This window comes from Mustela nigripes, chromosome 1 (genome assembly GCF_022355385.1).
Source record: "Mustela nigripes isolate SB6536 chromosome 1, MUSNIG.SB6536, whole genome shotgun sequence".
NCBI classification, from domain to species: Eukaryota; Metazoa; Chordata; class Mammalia; order Carnivora; family Mustelidae; genus Mustela; species Mustela nigripes.
In genome coordinates this window covers 108,270,102-108,288,726 of record NC_081557.1, presented here as the reverse complement: position 1 = coordinate 108,288,726, position 18,625 = coordinate 108,270,102, and the positions used below count along the sequence as shown (strand labels likewise).

The 18,625-nt window shown below is 55.3% G+C and overlaps 1 protein-coding gene and 1 long non-coding RNA gene across 6 annotated transcripts in view; one reads left to right on the top strand and one right to left on the bottom strand.

Moving 5' to 3' along the window:
* PEBP4 (phosphatidylethanolamine binding protein 4) overlaps positions 1-18,625 on the top strand; it is a 236,366-nt gene that overhangs the window by 209,812 nt on the left and 7,929 nt on the right. For all 3 annotated transcript variants that reach the window (XM_059371677.1, XM_059371685.1, XM_059371692.1), the window contains 2 exons: positions 13,679-13,724; positions 15,802-15,915. In XM_059371677.1, coding sequence (XP_059227660.1) covers positions 13,679-13,724; positions 15,802-15,915 — 160 coding nt within the window. The remainder of the gene's footprint in view (positions 1-13,678; positions 13,725-15,801; positions 15,916-18,625) is intronic.
* Positions 1,046-18,625, bottom strand: part of LOC131999119 (uncharacterized) — a 23,455-nt gene continuing 5,875 nt past the window's right edge. For 2 of the 3 annotated variants that reach the window (XR_009399025.1, XR_009399027.1), the window contains exons 2-3: positions 8,254-8,349; positions 1,046-2,269 (exon numbers count right to left, since the gene is read on the bottom strand). This is a non-coding gene — a long non-coding RNA (uncharacterized LOC131999119). Of the gene's footprint in view, positions 2,270-8,253; positions 8,350-11,930; positions 11,960-18,625 lie in introns of those variants that run through there. The other variant, XR_009399031.1, reaches the window with a different exon arrangement.

Here is an 18,625-nt window from a genome sequence, read left to right as displayed (position 1 = left end):
AGTGAGAATGATCTGGGAACCCGCTGCTTTCTTAAGGCCGCAGTCAGCGAGTAACTAAAAAACCATTGTCTAGACAGTGCCCCCACTTACCTCCTAAATGTAACCCTTTTCCCCAAATCCCACTGAGCACCTGCTCACATCTTTCCTTGCCATCTGCCCCCTTCGTCCAGGGGAGCACCCAGGGAGAGAGTCCAGAGGGCCCAAGCCCTCTCCTGTGGGGCCAACCCTTCGTGCATGACAGCCCCGCAGGCTGGGGGCTGGCGCTGGCGAGGGCTGGGGGCTTGCCCTCTTCCCCATTAGGGCTAAAAGCGCAGCAGTAATAGGTTGGAGCCCACCCTGCTGGCGCGGGCCGTGGAGGCGGAATGGAGCGTGGCCAGACCCCACAGAGAGGAGGCAGATTAATCAGCTGTCATTTGCGTTCATTAAAGACCCCTTGCTCTGCGCTGCAGCCGCAGATGCTGAGGCGATTGACTGCTCACAACAAAAAGTTCTGGGGACAAGTTTGTCTCGGCTCCCTGTGGCATGGCCTGGGGACAGTTCCGGCAGCCTAGAAGCCCCGATTCCTTGGGTAGAAGGCCACTGAGGTCCAGCTACATGGGTGGGGGATTGGAAGGAGACGCTCAGCCCCTGCTCGGGAAGCATGGAGAGTCAGCAGCTGGGGAGGCCCCTTGACCCTCTTTGGGATTCTTCCCTTCTGTCACCCTGTCCCCTTTCCTCCCATCTCCTCATGACCCTGGGCACTGTCACCTGGAACTGCTGGGCCCTCCTTGGAGTTGTGCAAAGGCTCATTTCAACATACTTGGAGACTGATGATGATGCCATGGGGCGGGAGGCCAAGCACGGGACCTGCCCCAAGCCCGGCTTGCAGCCCATCTTCCCACCCGCCTGTGTGGCTCAGCCCAGAGGCCCTCCGTATGTGAGCTCCACTAGAGGGGCAGCATGGGGAGCCAGCGGACCTGCGGAAAGGGGCCCGCAGACTCCCTTCCACTCCCTGAGGTTATGTCCATCCCCACACATTCCAGAGACAGACCAACTGTGAGGTCACAGTGTTTACTGAGCTCAGTATCGGTTGTTTTTTCATTGTAATTGCCAAGCTCCCCAGATGGCATTTGCCTGCCGGGCTCTGTAAAAGGTGACACAAGAGAATGAGAGCAAGCCCTGGGCCTGGCAGGCCCCCGGTGGGCCCCATGTGCTGTTCCCTTGGCCCAGATGAACAAGCCTGGCCTGAGCCGGGCAGGCAGGGGCACAAAAGCCCACCACGGGGCCCGGGCATGCCTGAGGAGCGAGGGGGCACACTGTCAGCTCACCAGTGATGACAGCTTTACCTGGCCATCTCTGCAGGGAAGGAGCTGACGGAGACCCTTAGTACCAGGCCTCCTGCTAGGACCAGGACCCTAGAGCAGACCCTGACCCCCAGACCTGTGCAGCCTCACACAGCGCCCTCCTCTGGTCTACAGGCCACAAGGAAGAGCAACGCTCTTGTCTCTTTTGTTTCTCCCTCTCCCCCAACGGAGGTCCCTGAAAACCTGGGGAATAAAGGTTCCCTGAACAGGGTCAGGAGTGAGGAGCATGATCAGGGGAAGGGGGCCCCCCCATGGGCTTGTCAACAACGCCCCCCCTGAGAGTACCCATCAGACTATCCCCAGGTGTGGCCACACAGGTCCCCCACCAGTGAAAGGGCCTCCCCTGCCCAACACCAGAAACCCAAAAACACCAAACAGCAAGTGACACTGAGGGTCACTGATCTGGGGCTGCTTCTGCAGCGCCAGGCCGGTTTACAGGGGAGGAGATGTGCCTGGGGCCTCCCAGTCCCAGCTGAGCCCCTGCCCCTCCAGTGCACCCATTCTCCTCTGACCGCCCAGGAGCCTGACGGGTCCAAAGAATCTGACTTGAGAGCTAGGGCCACTTCAGGGCCAATCAGTCGTGCCCGGGAAGGGGGATTGCAAGGGCTCCAGAACCCGAGAGAGACCTGTGAGAGACCGGACCTTGGACCACTGCTGCGCCCACAGGTCTGAAGCGATGTCCCCCGCCCAGTTCAGAGAGCCCAGGGAAAGTGGCCTGGCAGGTCTGAGAGCAGGACTCTGGGGTAGGGCTTCTCAAACGAATCACAATCACCGCAGGTTCTTGTTAAAAGGAAGATTCTGATTCCCAGCTCTGTGGTGGAGCCGGAGATTGTGCATTTCTGACAAGCTCCTGGGTGACGGGTGACGGCTGCTGCTGTTTCAGTAGCCAGGGGCTAGGGGACCCGGGCCAAGTTCACCACCGGCCCCTGTGAAAAGAACAAGATGAGATTTGAATGAGATTTAACCATTTCTACCTATTGCCACATTTCCTCATGAGGACATGATTTTCCAGAACTGCCCAGATCTCACCAGCATCTTTTCTTCTTTCATCTCAAAATCTTGATCCCCAAGCTTTCTTCCAGGAAGTTCATCTGTCTATCCCCCACTTCCTTCCCTCCTTTCTTCTTTCTCACAAGGTAGCCCCAGGCCTGAGCTCTCCAGTAAGGAACAGAGAGGCCCAAAAGCACAGGCTGTGTTTCATCTTCCCACTAGAGCTGAGCATGGAAGCCTGAAGTAGGGCAGAGGAGGAAGAGAACGCGGAGAACAGAGCCCGGGAGCCTGACTCCCACCACTGTTACCCTCGTTTCCCCAGGAGGCCGGAGGGCTTGGAGGGCTGGGCAGGCCCCCACACCCACCCCCACACGCGACCCCATGCTCCCAAGCCCCCAGCCTTGTGGCCTGCTTCTCGAGAACTACCAGCATGTCCTGGGTGGCACGTGAGGAGCACAGCAAGGCCCAGAGGCTGCTGGCTGGTGCCTGGTTGACAGTTGAGAACAGGACAGGACAGGACCGGGGTGGTGAGAAACCTCTTAAGCAGAAAGAGAGGAAATGGAGGGACTAGTAGAACCAGAAGCAGGTGAAGAGGCTGAGCCAGGTGCTGTAAACAGCGTCCCAGCCGTTGGTGAAGGTGGTCTCCACTCCACAGAACCTGGGGGAGGGGGGTGTCATGAAGCTCTCACAGCCACCCTGGAGAGGTCCAGACGCCAGTGCCACCAATGGTCCACAAGCCCGGGGGTACCCTCCCTAGGCCAGGTGGGCGCTAGGGGGTTGCTGGGTCCCCTTGGTTCTGCTGGAGCTGGGAAGCTGAGGTCTGGCCCACCACCCACCCCCAAGCTTTTTGGACCTCCCCAGTGCCTCCAGTGCCCCTCCTGGGGTTGCAGCCACCCAGCCAGAAAGACTGGCTGCTGGAGATGAGAGATGGGAGCCATAGATAAACACTAGTCCTAAGGAGGTAGCCTTGCAGCTCCCTCCCTCTGGAGGCTGCAGTTTCCCAAGCCCTGTTTGTTTGGGGGATTAACTGCAGTCATTTCCCAATTCTGCCTCTGTGCTGCAAGGAGAGGGGAGCAGGCCAACCCCAGCTCACACTCCTGGGGCAGGGGGAAGGGCAGTGCTGGTGCCCCCACCTGGTTGATCACCTCTCCAGCCAGGGCTCCCCTTCCCTCCCCCATCCCCAACCCAGGGGCTCTCACAGGGGAGCAGAACAGCTCAGTTCTTACTCACAAACAACAGTCCTAATCAGTCATCTCTTTGTCCTGGACTCCTGCCAGGGGCCTGGAGATTCCCACACCCCCTGGTCCTAATTCCGCAGTCCAACTTAGCTTCCTCCTAACCAGCACCCCCCACCCCGCCGCGCCCCCCGCCGCTGCCCCTTTTCAAGGACCCATCACCCTGGTCTTCCTAGTGTGCTCAGCACCTGACACACCCACCAGCACAGGGTGGCCTGGGGGAGGGAGTGTGTGTGAGTGTGTGTGTGTGCTTTGTTGAGTATGTCTGTGTGACCATGTACAACTGCATATAATGTGAGTACGTGTGTGTGCATGAGTGTGCATCTGTGTAATTGTGAGTATTGTGCGTGAATATGCAAGTATATTGGTGTGTATGCATGTATATGTATATGTGAGGATGTGTTGTATGAGTGTATCATGTTGGTATGTGAGTGTGCATGTGTGAGATGCGTGTATGCGTACAAGCACATTGTATATAAGTGTGAACATACACATGTGTGAGTGTGTGAGACTGAGCTTAAGTGCACAAGTGCAGAGAGCTGTGTGTCAGCATGCATGCTGAGCGTGTGAGCCTGTGTGTGCATGTGTGTGTGGCTGTGGACACGTGTACATGCATGTGCATGTGGAGGGGTGCATATGCGTAAGTAAGCGTGACAGCTGCATGTGTGTGCGTAAGCATGTTGTGTTTATATGCGAGCACGTGTGTGGCTGTGAACACGTATGTGTGTGAGGGTGTGTGGGGGCACGTGCACTTAAGTGTGTGAGTGTGGGGCCTGTGTGTGAACACATTGAGTATGCATGTGAGTGATGTGTGTGCACAAATGGGGGGCCATGAGTGTGCGAATGTGGGTGAGGGTGTGTGAATGAGTGTGACTTGCTGTCCTCCCCTCCTCCAACTTTCGCCACGCCACCCCTGGACTCCCCCAGACCCTGCCTGCGAATAACCTACAGGCATTCTCTTCTTCACTTTTCTTCTTCCCCTCCTGCTCCCAGGTTTCTGGGCCTCTGTCTCACCCCTCTGCCACTCCTCTTCCCCCCCCACCAGTTTCGGAAAAGTCTTGCCCACTGTTTTGTTTCCCTTGCTGGTTTCTGGCCCGGTTTCTACCCGACAGCAGAGCCCTGGCATCCTCCTGCCTCCCCCACCCAGGATCCTCGGTCTGTCCATCGGAGCCGGGAGCCTTGTCAGAGCCCCCATAGGGGGGCTGGGGACCCCCATCGGAGCTGCTCCTCCCCGACAGCTCTCTCTCCTGTCCGTGGCTTTCTCTGTCTGTGAGTGTGTATGTCGCTGTGGGTGGGGGAAGAGACAGGAGCAGGGAGTGAGAAAAGTAAGGAGGCTGGGCTCAGATGGTGTCATTAAGAGATATTAATGCCCCTCATCAAGGCATATTAATAAACATTATGTACCATGCGCTCGGCACACCCCGGGTGAGTGCAGACCCAGCAGGAGGGGCCCACGTTCACAGCTGAGTAACCTCCAAGCCCACGGCACCACCATTAGCCTCATGTGCTTGACCTGCCAGGAGACTCGTTGGGACCGCCACGGCAAGAGGGGGCAGGCGGACGGGTTCCCTGTCTCCTCCCCACCCCACTGCCACCACACCCTTCCCCCCACTGCGCAGCCCCAGGGAAGGGAAACCACAATGACCCTTGCACCGGGACAGCACTGTGGGACTTGAGAATATTCCTAATTTCGTCTTTACAACAGCCCCATGGGGAAACCAGGCAGACATCAGTACCATTTCCACTTCACGGGTACGGAAGCAGAGACTCAGAGAAAGTTAAGTGTCTTGCTCACAGTCATGCAGCTGATTGGTAATGACATTGGACTGAAGCCCAGTTTGCCCTTTTGGACGGCTGTGTGAACAGCTCAGTCACTAATACAGCGGGGCTGCTTTTCACTGGACGGCACTGCTGCCCCGGTTCCGCGGCCGCCAAAAATCAGACCATGAAGGCACAACTCCTTCAGTAGGGCAGGCGGCTTCTGTCCACCAAGTGGGGAGCAGGGGGGAGGAGCGGTCTCCTGACGGTCCTGCTCCTTAGCAGGAAATGTCCGGGAAGGCGGGGACCAGAGGGAGCCAACTTGTATAAAGATGCTGGCAAAATGCCTGGGCCTTGTCGGCACCGGGCAAGAGGTGTTTCCCTTTCTTTATGTGGTGACCATGACCACATAAATATTAAATTATTGGCTCCTAAGGAAGTTTGAGCAGGCAGAAGGCCAAAGGGCCCGTGCGTTTTATTTGTTTTTCAGCATTTACAGTCTGGCGCTGTAGCAGGGCGCGAAATGGGTTATTCACCGAGTCAACCGCAGTGGTGTTTAAAATTACATAAGGTAGTCTCCGTGTGTGTGTGTTTAAGAAGATAAGAACCATTGTTGAATAAGATCAGTAGCCAAAACAGTTAAGATGAAAGGAGCTGAGGAGAACTACAAGGATAAGAGTGAGGAAATCAGGGAAGCGTGCTTACGAAGAGCAGCCAACTCGCCCGCAATTCCAGATAACTGAGGCACTCGGCAGACCTGAGGTCGATGCTGAACGCCTCGGCTTTTGGTCCATTATCTCGAAATGGCAGTCTTAGTCCCCAGTCACATTACGGCATGATAATTATATTTAGCTGTTAACTCATGATACTTGCTCTTCAACTATCTTAATGTATTTGTCTATTTCTAAGTGGACTGGGTTCAATAAGACCACACGTTGTGTCCTTTATTCTGTTTTCTTTCCCACTCACACTCTGTCACCCTGCACCTTGCCTGTCACAGGTGTCACTCTGTCACCCGTGACAGGCAAGTGTCAAAGAGCAATGGCTCTGCCTTCTCCTGAGGTCCAGACAAGTCTGTGAGCTTCAGAGATGGAAAGCAACTCAGGGTGAGTTTCCCCGAGCAGGGTTCACCTAATGCAGGCCCCAGAGGGGACTGGGGCTCAGAGCTGGCACCTGTGGACAAGCCACTTTGGGACCCAGATGCAAAGAATGGAGCCGTGGTGTTCTCAGAGCACTTATCTCTACACAGAATGATCTAAAGGTTTCTTTTTCTTTCTGGTTGGTGTGTGTGTGTTGGGGGGGCGGGGGGGTCCTGTGTTTTCAACCTTTTCTACAATGAGTATACAGTACTTTAATGATCTGAAATGAAGTTATCATTTGTATGAGGAGGTGTTTGAGGGCCCCAGACTCACCCGTTCGGAATGAGGTCATGGTGATGGAGTTTAGCTCCACGCAGCTCTGACCTGCCCCTTGGGCCATGCTCCAAGGCCTGGCTCTGTCCAGATACTTTCTTGACCAGAGGCAGCTCCCCTGACCCCCTCTGATGACTCTCCCAGGTACGCGCTGATGAGCTTGGGGAAGAAGTCTTGCCTACCGTCTGTGGGCCCACAGTTCAGGCTGCTGATGGCTTTGACTCTCAGAAGCATGGCCTGCCATTCAAACCTAACCCTGGCTTACATTTCCAGCCTTACCTTGAGCTTTCTTCCAGACCCACGGCTGTTTTCACATCTTGTTTGCATATTTATACATTGTTCGTGCTGCTCCCTCAAGTTACACTGCCCCTCCAGTCTCTGGTCCGCTGGAAAACTAAAAAACTCCTGCACATCCTTCGTGGCCCAGATAAAATAGAGCCTCCTTTCGACAGCCTTTCCCGATCACTACCCCCAAGCAGGTACAACTTCTGTTCTCGGAGCTCCCCCAACACTTCCTGTAGATTTCCAGTTATTTAGGCCTGTAATAGAGTTATTTCTTTGTTGACCGATCTACCGCACTGGACCGGTACCGTGAAATGTGCCTCGTTCATATGTCTGTGTCCAGCCCAGGGCTCCTCGTTCATTGACTCATTATCTCCCCATCTCCGCAGCTCTCATTCCTCAGGGCCAGCTCCATGCTAGATATTATCACACACACACACACACACACACACACACACACACACACAGGTGCGAGACAGCGTTACTTATCTGGAAACCACACGCCCTTCCACGCTGCCTGGAACAAAGGGCCTGGACAGCCTGTACTTTTTAAGCTGCAGACAGCCTTGACCTTGGCGTTGGGAAATCTTGCCTCTTCACCCAGTGTGAGGAAGAATGGGGAAGCCCTGGATGAAGCTCTTCTTTCTTCTCCGGGTTAGTCAGTATCGGCTTAGTTACAAGAAGCCGATAATTCCCCCTTGGCTATATCCCACCTCTCCCCATTTTTGGTGTCTGGAGACCCAGAAGGTAACTGACCCCAGATATGAAGCCAAACCCCAGGGGTCTGTTACCAGTCTCTGCCAAGACACCAAATCTTCAGGCTGCCCACTGGCACTTTCTAAAGACTATTCACCCGCAGCCGCACTGCCCTTGAAGGAGCCAGGAAGAAGCCTCTTGGGTCTTTGATGTTAACCCTTCTTGAGGGAAGCCAGTGCACAGAATAATTGGCTGTCCTACACCCTGGAGTCCAGAGCCCTCAGCTCCCAGGAGAGCTCAGGTGCGTGACTCCTTCTCACCTCGGACTCACTGACCTCAGTGGCCGGCCCTCCTTTCTTTCCCTGGCCTCAGGGCAAAAAAAGCAGGCCACAGGATTAATTGATCACAGCCTCTCCCTTGAAGCAGGCACCGGTCTCCAGGGCTGGGCCCTCTCCAAGCCGGTGTTTGGCGGCCTGGCAGCTGTGGCCCCTGGAGACCTCAGAGCCTGGGAGCTGTCAGTGCGTTCCATTTACTTACCCCTTCTTAATTGCAGAATACACAGATTGCTCGGGAGCACTTCTGCAATCCTGTGCCTTTTCCTGGATCCCTTGCCACTTGGCAGCTAGCAGGCCCCTGTGCAAAACAGCAAGGAGCCTTCTTATTTGATGCCAGTATCAGAGAGCCTGGAATTCTGCTTCTGTGTTCCCTGTTTTTCCCTCCCGCCTCCCCCCACCCAGTGCTGTTTCATTCATGTCTCCCTTCACTGTCCCTTATCCCCACAACATCTTTCAAGTCCAGGACTCTTCTGACAGCTCCTCCACTCCCCCTGCACCCCCTACGCCGGAGATCAAGAAGTGAAACTTCCCCACTCGGGCAGAGGTTGGCAGTCAGGCAGGGGAAGTGATTGAATCCTCCTGTCTAAGATGGGAAGAAGTGGGTGAAGAGATTAAATCATCTCCCGCAGACTCTAAGAAATGTGCTGCTGACCCTCTACTCCAGGGGTCAGCAAGCCCGAGCACCTGGGGCCTTCGCAAACGCCCAGGTGGGCGGACAGTTGCCTGCAGGTAATTGAAGGGGAATGAGGACACCAGGCTGGCCGTCTCTGCTGGGCCCAGCGCTGAGCCAGGCCCTTTCCCATCCACTAGATCTCACAACCTAAATCTGGCCTCCGTGTTGCAGGTAGGCTTGACCTAAGGCTTCTCCAGGCTGGGGAAGGGGAGCCCCGGGACCCGTGATTCTCGAGAAGCTGATGCCATGCACAAGAAACAAAGGAGCCATCTAACTGGCTCATCTGTTTGTGCTACTCCAAAAGCTTAATGTATCAGGGACCTCTGGGACCCGACCTGGGAGGGTGGAAGGATCAGGGTCCGGACAGTGGCAGTGTGTCCCATCAGAAAAGAATGGGACAGAGAGCCAGGAGGAGGGGCTTCTTCTAGTCTTGGCCTCAAGGCCAGCTACCTGTGACACATTTGAACAAAGCCTTCATTCCTCTCTCCACTCCTTCCACAGATGTGTGTTAGACCCATAGTGTTTTAGCTTGGGTTGCCCCAAAGCAGAGCTCGAGACAAGGAGTCTCGTGCAAGTAATGAATTTTCAAAGGGACGCGAGGAAGCCCCAGTAAGGGACCGGGTAAGAAGGGGAAAAGGAGGGCACTCAGTCGAGGTTCATGGGCAAACAAGTTCTACTCTGGGTGCCCAGAGCCAGTATGAAATCACAGCCCATCACTTCCCCAAGAGGGGAGGAGCTGGAGTATTTATGCACCATTTCCATCAGCCCTTGGTTAGGAGCTGTTGCCAGGGGATGTTAACACCCTAGCATATCTGCCCTATTGTGCAGGTGGTGAAGCAGGCCCTAGAGGCCAGAGGAGGCCCTGGGACCAGGTGAAGCAGATTGGAAGGAGAGCTGGAGAGCACCAAGGTGGCAAGGGCTGGGGAGTGAGCCTGGGCATTGACAACGTCCATGGCTCTGTGCCAAGCATCTTAGGGGCTACAGAGATGGGCAGGATGCTATCCCTGCCCTTGAGAGACTAAGCTCCTCTGGGTTTCCTTCCACTGAATTGGGAGACTGAGCTCTGCCCTTCCCCGGCAAGGGCTGCCGTGAGATGGATGCTTTGGTTAGAGCCCTGGAGAAGAAGAACTGAAAGCTCATTGCCAATGTCAGATAGCAGTAGTTGGGGGCAGACCCCAGCTTCCAGCACTGTGCCCTCTACTTGATCAGAGCAAGTCTGGTGGGGCAGTCTGTATCTACCCTGGGCCAAGACTGGAGTGGCCATGACTCTCAGTTGAGTTTCAACTCCACCTAAGCATCTGACGTGCCAGGTCCAAACTAAGTTGACAGAGAAGCTGTGAGCTCTGAGGTCGGAGGGGTGGAAAGGAAATCTCAAGTCTGTAAACCCAGAAATTCTTCTGAACTGTCCATAGAGCCAAGCTTCTTCTCTGCAATTAGAATAACGTGTGACTCTTTCTATGCCAGTCGTGTGCATTTCTGCCATGCACACACACACACACACACACACACACACGTGTGCACACACACACCGGGGACCAACTTCTAAGAAAAAAAAAGAGACTTTTTTTTAATATCCTGAGTGTTTAAGGGTCCTACTGAACAACCTTTCATCCCTTCCTTTCTTCCCCTTGACAGAGGATGCTGATTAGGAAAAGAGTTGCCTCCCCAAGGTCATCTAGTCTTGGACACTTAGAAGGGCCCTGGACATCCTCCCAAGCACACTGCCCTCACACCTCAGGGGTTCCTGTCCCACTATCCTCAAAAAGCCACCCTGGTCTTTTCCGTGTTCCTGAGGATCAGAAACCTGACAATTTCTACACTGTTTATAATTTCTATAATTATTTCCTTTTTTTAACCTTAGCATTTAGACAAGCTCCTTTTGAAAATGTCAATCTGTCTTAGCGTATAGTAAGGGAAAGGAGGTTTTGTCTGGGCTGGGCCCGTCTTAAAGAGAAGAAGTATACCTGGAGGAGGGGGGAAGGCCAGGGAGGAAGCCAAGGTTGGGAGAGCTCTCAGCAGCCCCTCCTCTGCTGCATGCCCTCTTTCCAAAACTCTTGTCTGCTCAGACTGCTCTGTCCCTCAAATGCTGGGTTCATTGCCCACCCTCAAGACCCTTTCCTCAGTCCTGTCTTCCTAGGAAGTGCTCAGAATCAGAGATTCCCCCCACCCCACCCCACTCCACTAGAATGTTCCAGAATCTCATCCATCCCCAGAAATTTCCGGGTTCCTAAGGTCATCTCGGGCTAAATGAGGTACTCCGATCCGTGAAGACTCTTCGGGAGAGCTCAGGATTTCATATGGGGGTGGGGAGCTGGGGACAGGGAACCATGTAGCCATTTCCACTGTGGCCCCAGTCCTCTAGGTAATATCTATGTATTTTAATAACAGTCTTCCTAAAGCCATGCTGCCTGGAGAAGTGATGGGATTGTCGTAGAAAAAAAGCATAAGATGGCACTATGGGTCAAAAGACATGAGATCCTGAGCTAGGTCTCAAGGGTCAAAGGGTCTAGGCTTCCTCCTCCCGGAATATTCTGGGATTCTCCCACTCACTACTCTGTGGCTCTGGACAAGCAGTTTGAGCCCGTTGGAGAGTCAATTTTCGTACCCTTTGAGTTTGATTTCCTAAGACCCTATCACATATTGATCATGTGGTAGAAATTTTAGCACACCCCCCCACACACACTCCCCAGAACAGACCAATGAGGGAAGGTTTATGGCCAAAGGGAGTTTAGCCAATCTTCAACTCAGCTTGAATAAATACCAGCCACACTGACCACAGGCTCTTCGGGGAAGGCCCCTACGCTGCCTGGTCCTTCCTTGGAGACTTCCTTCCCTGCTCATCCTTCCAAGGATCAGCACCTGTCCGCAGGACAAGCTCCAGAGAGACCCTAAGAACTCAAGCCGTCGATGCCCTCTGCTCCGGGCTCCCCCAGCAGCTGCCTCAGCGGAGCTCAAGGGCAGCTCCCCCAGGGAAGGCGGGCAGGAAGGGCCGCTGGCTTTACTCACTGAATCCACGTTTGTCTTTGCCAAGCTGGCCCCAGTAGATGAAAAGACTCCCTGGAGTGAAAGGGAGGGGAAAGAGAGCCTTTCCACCCTGATCAAGGCTGCAATCAGACTTTCCACCCCGTTCTGCACAAACTCACTGACCTTATGGGCCCAGCAACCACCCCCCGCCCCCCCCCCCCCCCAGCCTTCCCAGCACTCACTCAGAGGAGAGAGGCCGTTTATCACTCTGGGTGGGACCCAAGCCTGTGGGGAACTGAAAAGAAAGAGCCAGCTTAGGTTGCTATTGTTTTGTTTAAACAAACCGCTGGCTGGGCTGACTTGGAGACAAGTGAGGGGGAGGCTGGGAGCTCGCAGCAGGCTGGGCTGGGCCGCCCTGGGGCTTAGCCCCCATCTCTCTCAGATGTGCTAGAGCCACCAGAGAGCCAGACAGCTATTTCGGGAGAGGGGCTGCTAGGGCTTGGGCCCTCATATTGTCTCCTGAGAGAGACGGGTATCAAGGAAAGGGGCCTCTGTTCCCCGCCCCCTTTCCCCTACCCTGGTGACCCCTGGCTTCTCAACCCGCAGGTCACAGTGGGGGCCTGATACTGGGGGCGGGGGTGGGGGGACCCTGCTGAAAGCAGGCCAAGGCACAGCTGGCATGCCTGGATGTTCCTGAGCATGAGGGGGGCTGGTGGCGTGCCAGGGGACAGAGATCTCGGATGCTCAGGCTGAGGACAACCAAGTGGGAAGGGAGCCCAAGGTGGAGGGGCCCATTTTGCAGTCTCAGTCTCCCCCACCCCCCACCCCAAGCTCTCTCCCAACCAGAGGTAATAGAGACAGGGATGAGCCTCGGGGAAGGGATGTTCTGGCCAAGGAGGCCCAAAATAAGAACAGTTGGCAGGCTACAGCCCAAAGTGGAAGAGATGGGGGGAGGGTACTTCAAGAAGAGGGGTGGGTGGGGCTTTAATTCTGTAAAAGGTAAACCGCACTAGGAGTTGGGTCACCCAGCTGACCCTGAGAGCCTCTGCAGAGAAATGAGAGGGAATCTCAGAGCTCCCCCTTCCAAAGCCTTATCCCGAGGACCTCTGCCAGGGGAAGGAGCCAAGGCTGGACCAGGAGGGCTCGGTGGAAAGGTGGCCAGGGCACAGTTAGGTTTTGGCAGAAGCAATGAAGAGCCATGCTAATCACCATCATTAAGGCCATAAAACCCCACACCTAGGGGCCCCCGAGCTGTGGCACAGACCCAGGGGCCCGGCTCCAGTCCCTTTCATCTGAGCATCTCCCCGTCCTGCACAAACAATAATTAGCACCCGCCCCCGGGATCGCCTCATTATCCCACAGACGCAGAGCAGAGGGGAGAAGGGAGGGGAAAGAAGAAGAGGGAAACTGAGGCCAAACAATCTGCCCAGGGGTTGTGGGCTGAGTCCAGTCAAGGCTGGGAAAGAAGCTGCCTCGGAATCAGCAGTCCAGCCTCCTTCTGCCATCCCTGCCCTTCTGGTTCCTCAGGCAGCCACTGGTCTAATGTGCTGAAGGCCCCAAAGAGAGCCTAGCAAGGCTATGAGCATTGTCAGCCCCTGCGTTAGAGCTCATCAGACCCCATAGGCAGAGACTGTGTCCCATGCCCAGTCTGGGGACACAGATGATGGGAGTGGAACCGCCCTTCCAGTGAGCAGAGGAGGAGTGGAGCTCGCCCTCTCCAGGGGACGGGGTGGTCCCATCTTTCACCCCCAGGCTGCCCTCAGCACTGCCTGTGTCTGTCCTCTCTTCCTGGACCCCCTAAGGCACCATTCTGAGCCCCAGAGCCCGTTCTGGAATGTGTCCCAGGAGCAGTCATACCCGTGCCTATTCTCCTATCTTACTCCCTCAGGGAGAGAAAGAAGTCCGCAAAACCCGCTTGGACTGAGGTGTGGCCGTGTGGCCTTCTGCTGCCCCAGGAGTAACCCACACCTGTGCCTGTCTCTGATTGCAGGGCATTGATATAAAGAAAGGGAAGGTCCAGGGCCAGGAGTTGTCACGTGAGTACGACCCTCCCCCTCCCCTTGCCCCCGCTGGGGCAACATGACCGCAAGAACCATAACAATGCAACTTAATGTTGAGACTTGGTGGTGTGAAAGTGCCCACCGACCCAGGAGTTGACTCTTCCTCTCGCCTTGAGTTCATTTAATGGCCTCTAAAGGCTGCTGTCTTCATTTGAAAGAGAATGAAAGGCAGGCACGACCCCATTGTCCCTCAGCTCACAAGGATTAAGGGGTGAGGCCAGCATTAAATGCAGAGGTCTGCTCTCCTGGAGGGACTGGAGTCCTTCCCTTCCCTGGGCCTGCCTCCCTGTGTTCCCTTGTACCCAGTACCATGATGTGCTTGCATGGGACCCCATAGACCTTCCTTTTCTCTGATGACCTCCCCTTCCCACCGCTTCTCCACCCCCCCCCCTTCCATTCCTCCCCTCCCCCTCGCACCCCCCCTGCAAGAGCAGGCCTGCCACTCAACTTGAGGGGAAAGCTGAGGTGCAGACCGGGCCTCCGAGGAGGGCTGAGCAGAAAGACAAATGAGACCCATAGTTCCATGATGCAAGGTGGGGTCAGACATCAGATAGGCCGGGACTCAGATCCCAGCTTCACCCATCCTGTCGGCCTGACTTCACCTCTCCGAACCTCATTTCCTCATCCAGAAAATGGGGATAACACTGCATCCGACCAGGTTGTGATGAGGATTAAGGCGATGTCACCAGGGCAAGCTCAGAGCCAGGGCCCAGCCACAAGAAGTGTGTGTATCCCTTCCCCTCCTCCTCAGCACCCCTCATCTCTACTTTCGGAGGGGGAGATTCTTTAAGAAAGCCCTAGTGAAGGGGGCTGGGTCTTCATCACCCCTGGGGATAAATTCCCAAGCTGCACAGAGCCGGAGGGTTCCAACCGCAGCCTTCTGCGCACACGATCACGGACACCATGCTCTTTGGCAGTGTAGACGCCACGTCATACAAACTCACACGACTCCCAGCACACGCTGTGCAGTGCTCACTCTGAGCACACACACACACTCACACGCACACACGGATATCAGGTCTGCAATCACAAAGGCGGGAGAGATGAACGGTCAGGAATTCCCCTGGCTGTGAGCATGCGTGGGGGGGGGGGTGCACCCTGAGGAACACTTCCAGCAGCTCCGAAGCGAAGAGTGAAGAGCAAGTGGCTCTTGTCTGATGACCAGGAGAGGGAAGGGGCCATAGAGTACCCGCGTTCCCTCCCACCAGCACCCTCACGGCAAACACTCCAGCCCCACCCACCCCCAGGAAGATTCCAGGCTCTTCAGAAGGGGAGAGGAGGAGAGCAAAGGAGGCAGAGGCCCAGGGTTTGGAAGCAGGCCCAGCTGGAACCACCCGCAAAAGTCTGGCCACAAAACCCCTGCATAGACTTGGTGAAAGAGGGAGAGATGTCTCCACCCCGGCTCCCCACTTCCCCAGGAAAAGTTCTGGCTCCTGCATCGAGGGCAAGAGGGAGGGAGACAGGCCTTCTCCTCCGGAAGAGCCTGAGTGGGCTCCCAGTGCCCCGAGCACCCAGATCCTACACTTCCATGATCAAACCTTTGAACCGAGTCCCACCCACCCCCGTAACCACTTCCAGATCCTCCGGATCCAGCCAAGAAATTGGCTTCTTTGGGATTTGAGATCATAAGGAAATGCTGAAAAAATAAATAAAAATCCACTGCCAAACACTCTCACAGAGGAAGATGAGTTTCTCTTGAGGCAGGAAATCCATCAGGATAGACCAAAGCAGCAAAGGGATAGCACCAATGCCCGCTGCCCGAGAGAGGCCCGGGGAGTCCCACCGGCCCCCAAGACCCCCAAGCAGCCCATACCTCCTCTTCCCACTCTGCACAAACTAAGGCGCTCTCTAAAGGCAGCTTTGAAGCTGAGACCCTGCCAAAGAAAAACCCTAATGGTTTGCCATGGGTAAGCCCCCAGCAGGTCGGGGGGGAGGGGGAGGGACCATGAAAGGCACAAGGAATTCTCTTTTCCTCTGGCCCAGGGCAGCCAGGAGGTTGTGGGTACTGTGGGGTGGGAGCCCATGCACTGTCCTTCTCTGCCCCCACCCCCAGCCTACCAGCCTCCGTCCCCACCAGCACAAAGTGGCTTTCACCGCTACCAGTTCTTCGTCTATCTTCAGGAGAGACAGAACATCTCTCTCCATTCCAAAGAAAACAAAACTCGAGGTAAGGCCTTCCCATCTGCCAAAGCCAGTGCGACTTCTGGGGCGGAAGTGGATGCTTGTGCGTTCATGGCAAAGCGGGGACCTTGACCCACCCCCTCACCCGTGAGCCTTGGGGGTCGGAGTCAGGGGGGTGGCCTTCCTTGGCAGTGGACTGCAATGAGTGTCCTAAGGGAGATGTTGGCCTCAGATATAGTCTTCCCCGAGAAGTGAGTCCCGCAGACCAAGATGGCGGCTTCCGCTGTGTAGATGGGTCTGGGAGGCCGGGTCCCAAAGGGAGTAACCAGAGCAGGGAGAGAAGCATTTCCCCAACTCAGCCTTGAATGGCATGTGCAGGCAGCTACCCCACAGCACCCCTGCAGGTAATTGTACCCTATAATTGAGTCCAATCTGGGCAAGAGGGCCCTGGAATGCCACCCTGCCAGTCTGCCTTCATTGGTCGTTAATTGCTCTGTCTGCCCCGCACCAACTGAGTGGTGGGGCCAAAACTTCCCCAGCCATGCCCCTTCCACTAGCTTCTCTGAGCAGCCCTTTTGGCATCCTGGAGAGGATCCACTCCCTGGAGCTTCCTAACGGCTAACTGACAGTGGCCTTGCTCCCACTCCCACCAGAGCTGGGGAGTGGGAAGAGACCCGGGGACATCGGGCCACCGCAGTGCCTCAGGAGACTCACATGCTCCTGTGTGAGCCATGCCCCCTCTCTGAGCCTTGGCTTTCTCTCCAGAAAAATGGGAAATTAAGTAATCCCTGTGTACTCTAGCATCTCCCCCATTTGGGGGAAGGGAAGAGAACGTGGAACATACACATGCCATCTGGAGGGTGCAGAGAGCACATCCCCCAGGCCAGCCGGAGGATGAGTGGGTGGGTGGGTGTCATCAGCCATTTGCTCTCACCCAGTGACCCTGACCAACTTCCACCCACTGGGAAGCCAGGGAAGGTATTGTTACAAGCCCGTTGCCCGAGGCCCCAGAAGCAAGGAACACGGAGCCCAAGCCGGCAAAGGCACTGGCTGAGCGAAGGAGGCCTTCAGGTGTGCCGAGTGGGAGCCACCAATCACAGAAGGCTCTGGGTTGCCCTGAAAGTCGAGCTGGTGCAACCTTTCCACTGGTGAACCCTCCCCAGGTGCCCTCAGCACTTTGCCAATCTGTAAACCACTTTCCCAAGACACACTTTCAAATCTGGATGCAAGGAAAGAAGGAAGAGAAAAATGTATCTTGCCCAGGCCAAGACGACTTTCTCCAGTTCCCTGGATCCCTCTCACCTCAGACTTCATGAACCCTCTTCCACCAGTCCAGGCACCGCGCTTTCTGCGGGCTGGGAACTAGCACCTCAGCCCACCGCGTTCCCCCACAAAGTCAGGCAGTGCCTCTGAGTCCCACGTTAGACATCATAGTCACAGAGCCCACACCCGGGGTGGGGAGGGGGGCAGGAATCATGCTCAGACTGTCCCCTAAAAGAGCCTCCTGTGGGATCGAGTACCTTGTGAGGGGTGGGGTGGCCGGGAAAGGAGAGAGCAGTGGATGAAGCCAGGAGGAGCATAAAGGGGGCGTAGGAAGAAAGGAGGTGCCTGAGGCAAAGATGCTTGCCCCTGCCTAGGTTGCAGTCCTTGCATTCGATCCTCACCTGTCCTCCAGAAAACACCGTGGCTTGTGCGCCCACCGGTGATGCTGGCAGCCGGTGAGGAAGCTCGCAACCTATCCAACCTGACACCCATTATTTGTCCCTTCGAATATGCCCAAGCCACAGTTTGTAATGCACTCCCCCAACACACAGTTTGTAATGCACTCCCCCAACACATACACACACACACACACACCCCTCATCTATGTGAAAACTTATGAACCAGACTTGCATCTGGGCAGGGACCCTTGATTTCCATGCCATTTTGCTCGCTACCAGAAACAGGTGGGAGAATTAGCCTCCCAGATGAGGTCTCCAGCCAGGCCAGGGGACCGGTCCTACTCAGTGACCTCTTCTGGTGCCTGGCACTCTTAGCTAGGGCTTAGAAGAGGGCACAATCCTACAGCACAGGGAATGTTACCTGCCCTCAGGGGGCTTACAGTCTACTTTGAAAACACTTAAATAACAATGCAAAGCAGCTTATAATTAAGCACTTAATTGTGTGTTTAGGGCTGTAAGGACAATTGACGACCAGTAGGATTTAGGGATTGTCTGTAAGGTTCTAGGATTCCCTTCCCTCCAAGAAGACACACCCTCTTTAGCAGGGAAGATTGCAAAGGTATTTTACTGCAGGGTAAGGAAATCTGTTCCAGTCTCCAGCTAGTGATTTGATGTTTGAGCAAATCAGCTACCCTCTCCGAGCCTTGGTTTCCCCATCTAGAAAATGAGGGGTTGGATCTAGATGATCTACAGGTCTGTATGGCCTGAGGCTATGTGGAAGAGGCACGGCCTGGGCTGGGCCTGGGAGGAGGACATTTGAATTCTTGAGCGAAAGAGAGAGGAACCTCTGGGCTGGAGAAACCACAGATGCAAAGATTATTTTGTTTAAAAAGTGAGAAGGAGGGGCGCCTGGGTGGCTCAGTGGGTTAAAGCCTCTGCTTTCGGCTCAGGTCATGATCCCACGGTCCTGGGATCGAGCCCCACATCGGGCTCTCTGCTCAGCAGGGAGCCTGCTTCCTCCTCTCTCTCTGTCTGCCTCTCTGCCTACTTGTGATCTCTGTCTGTCAAATAAATAAATAAATAAATCTTAAAAAA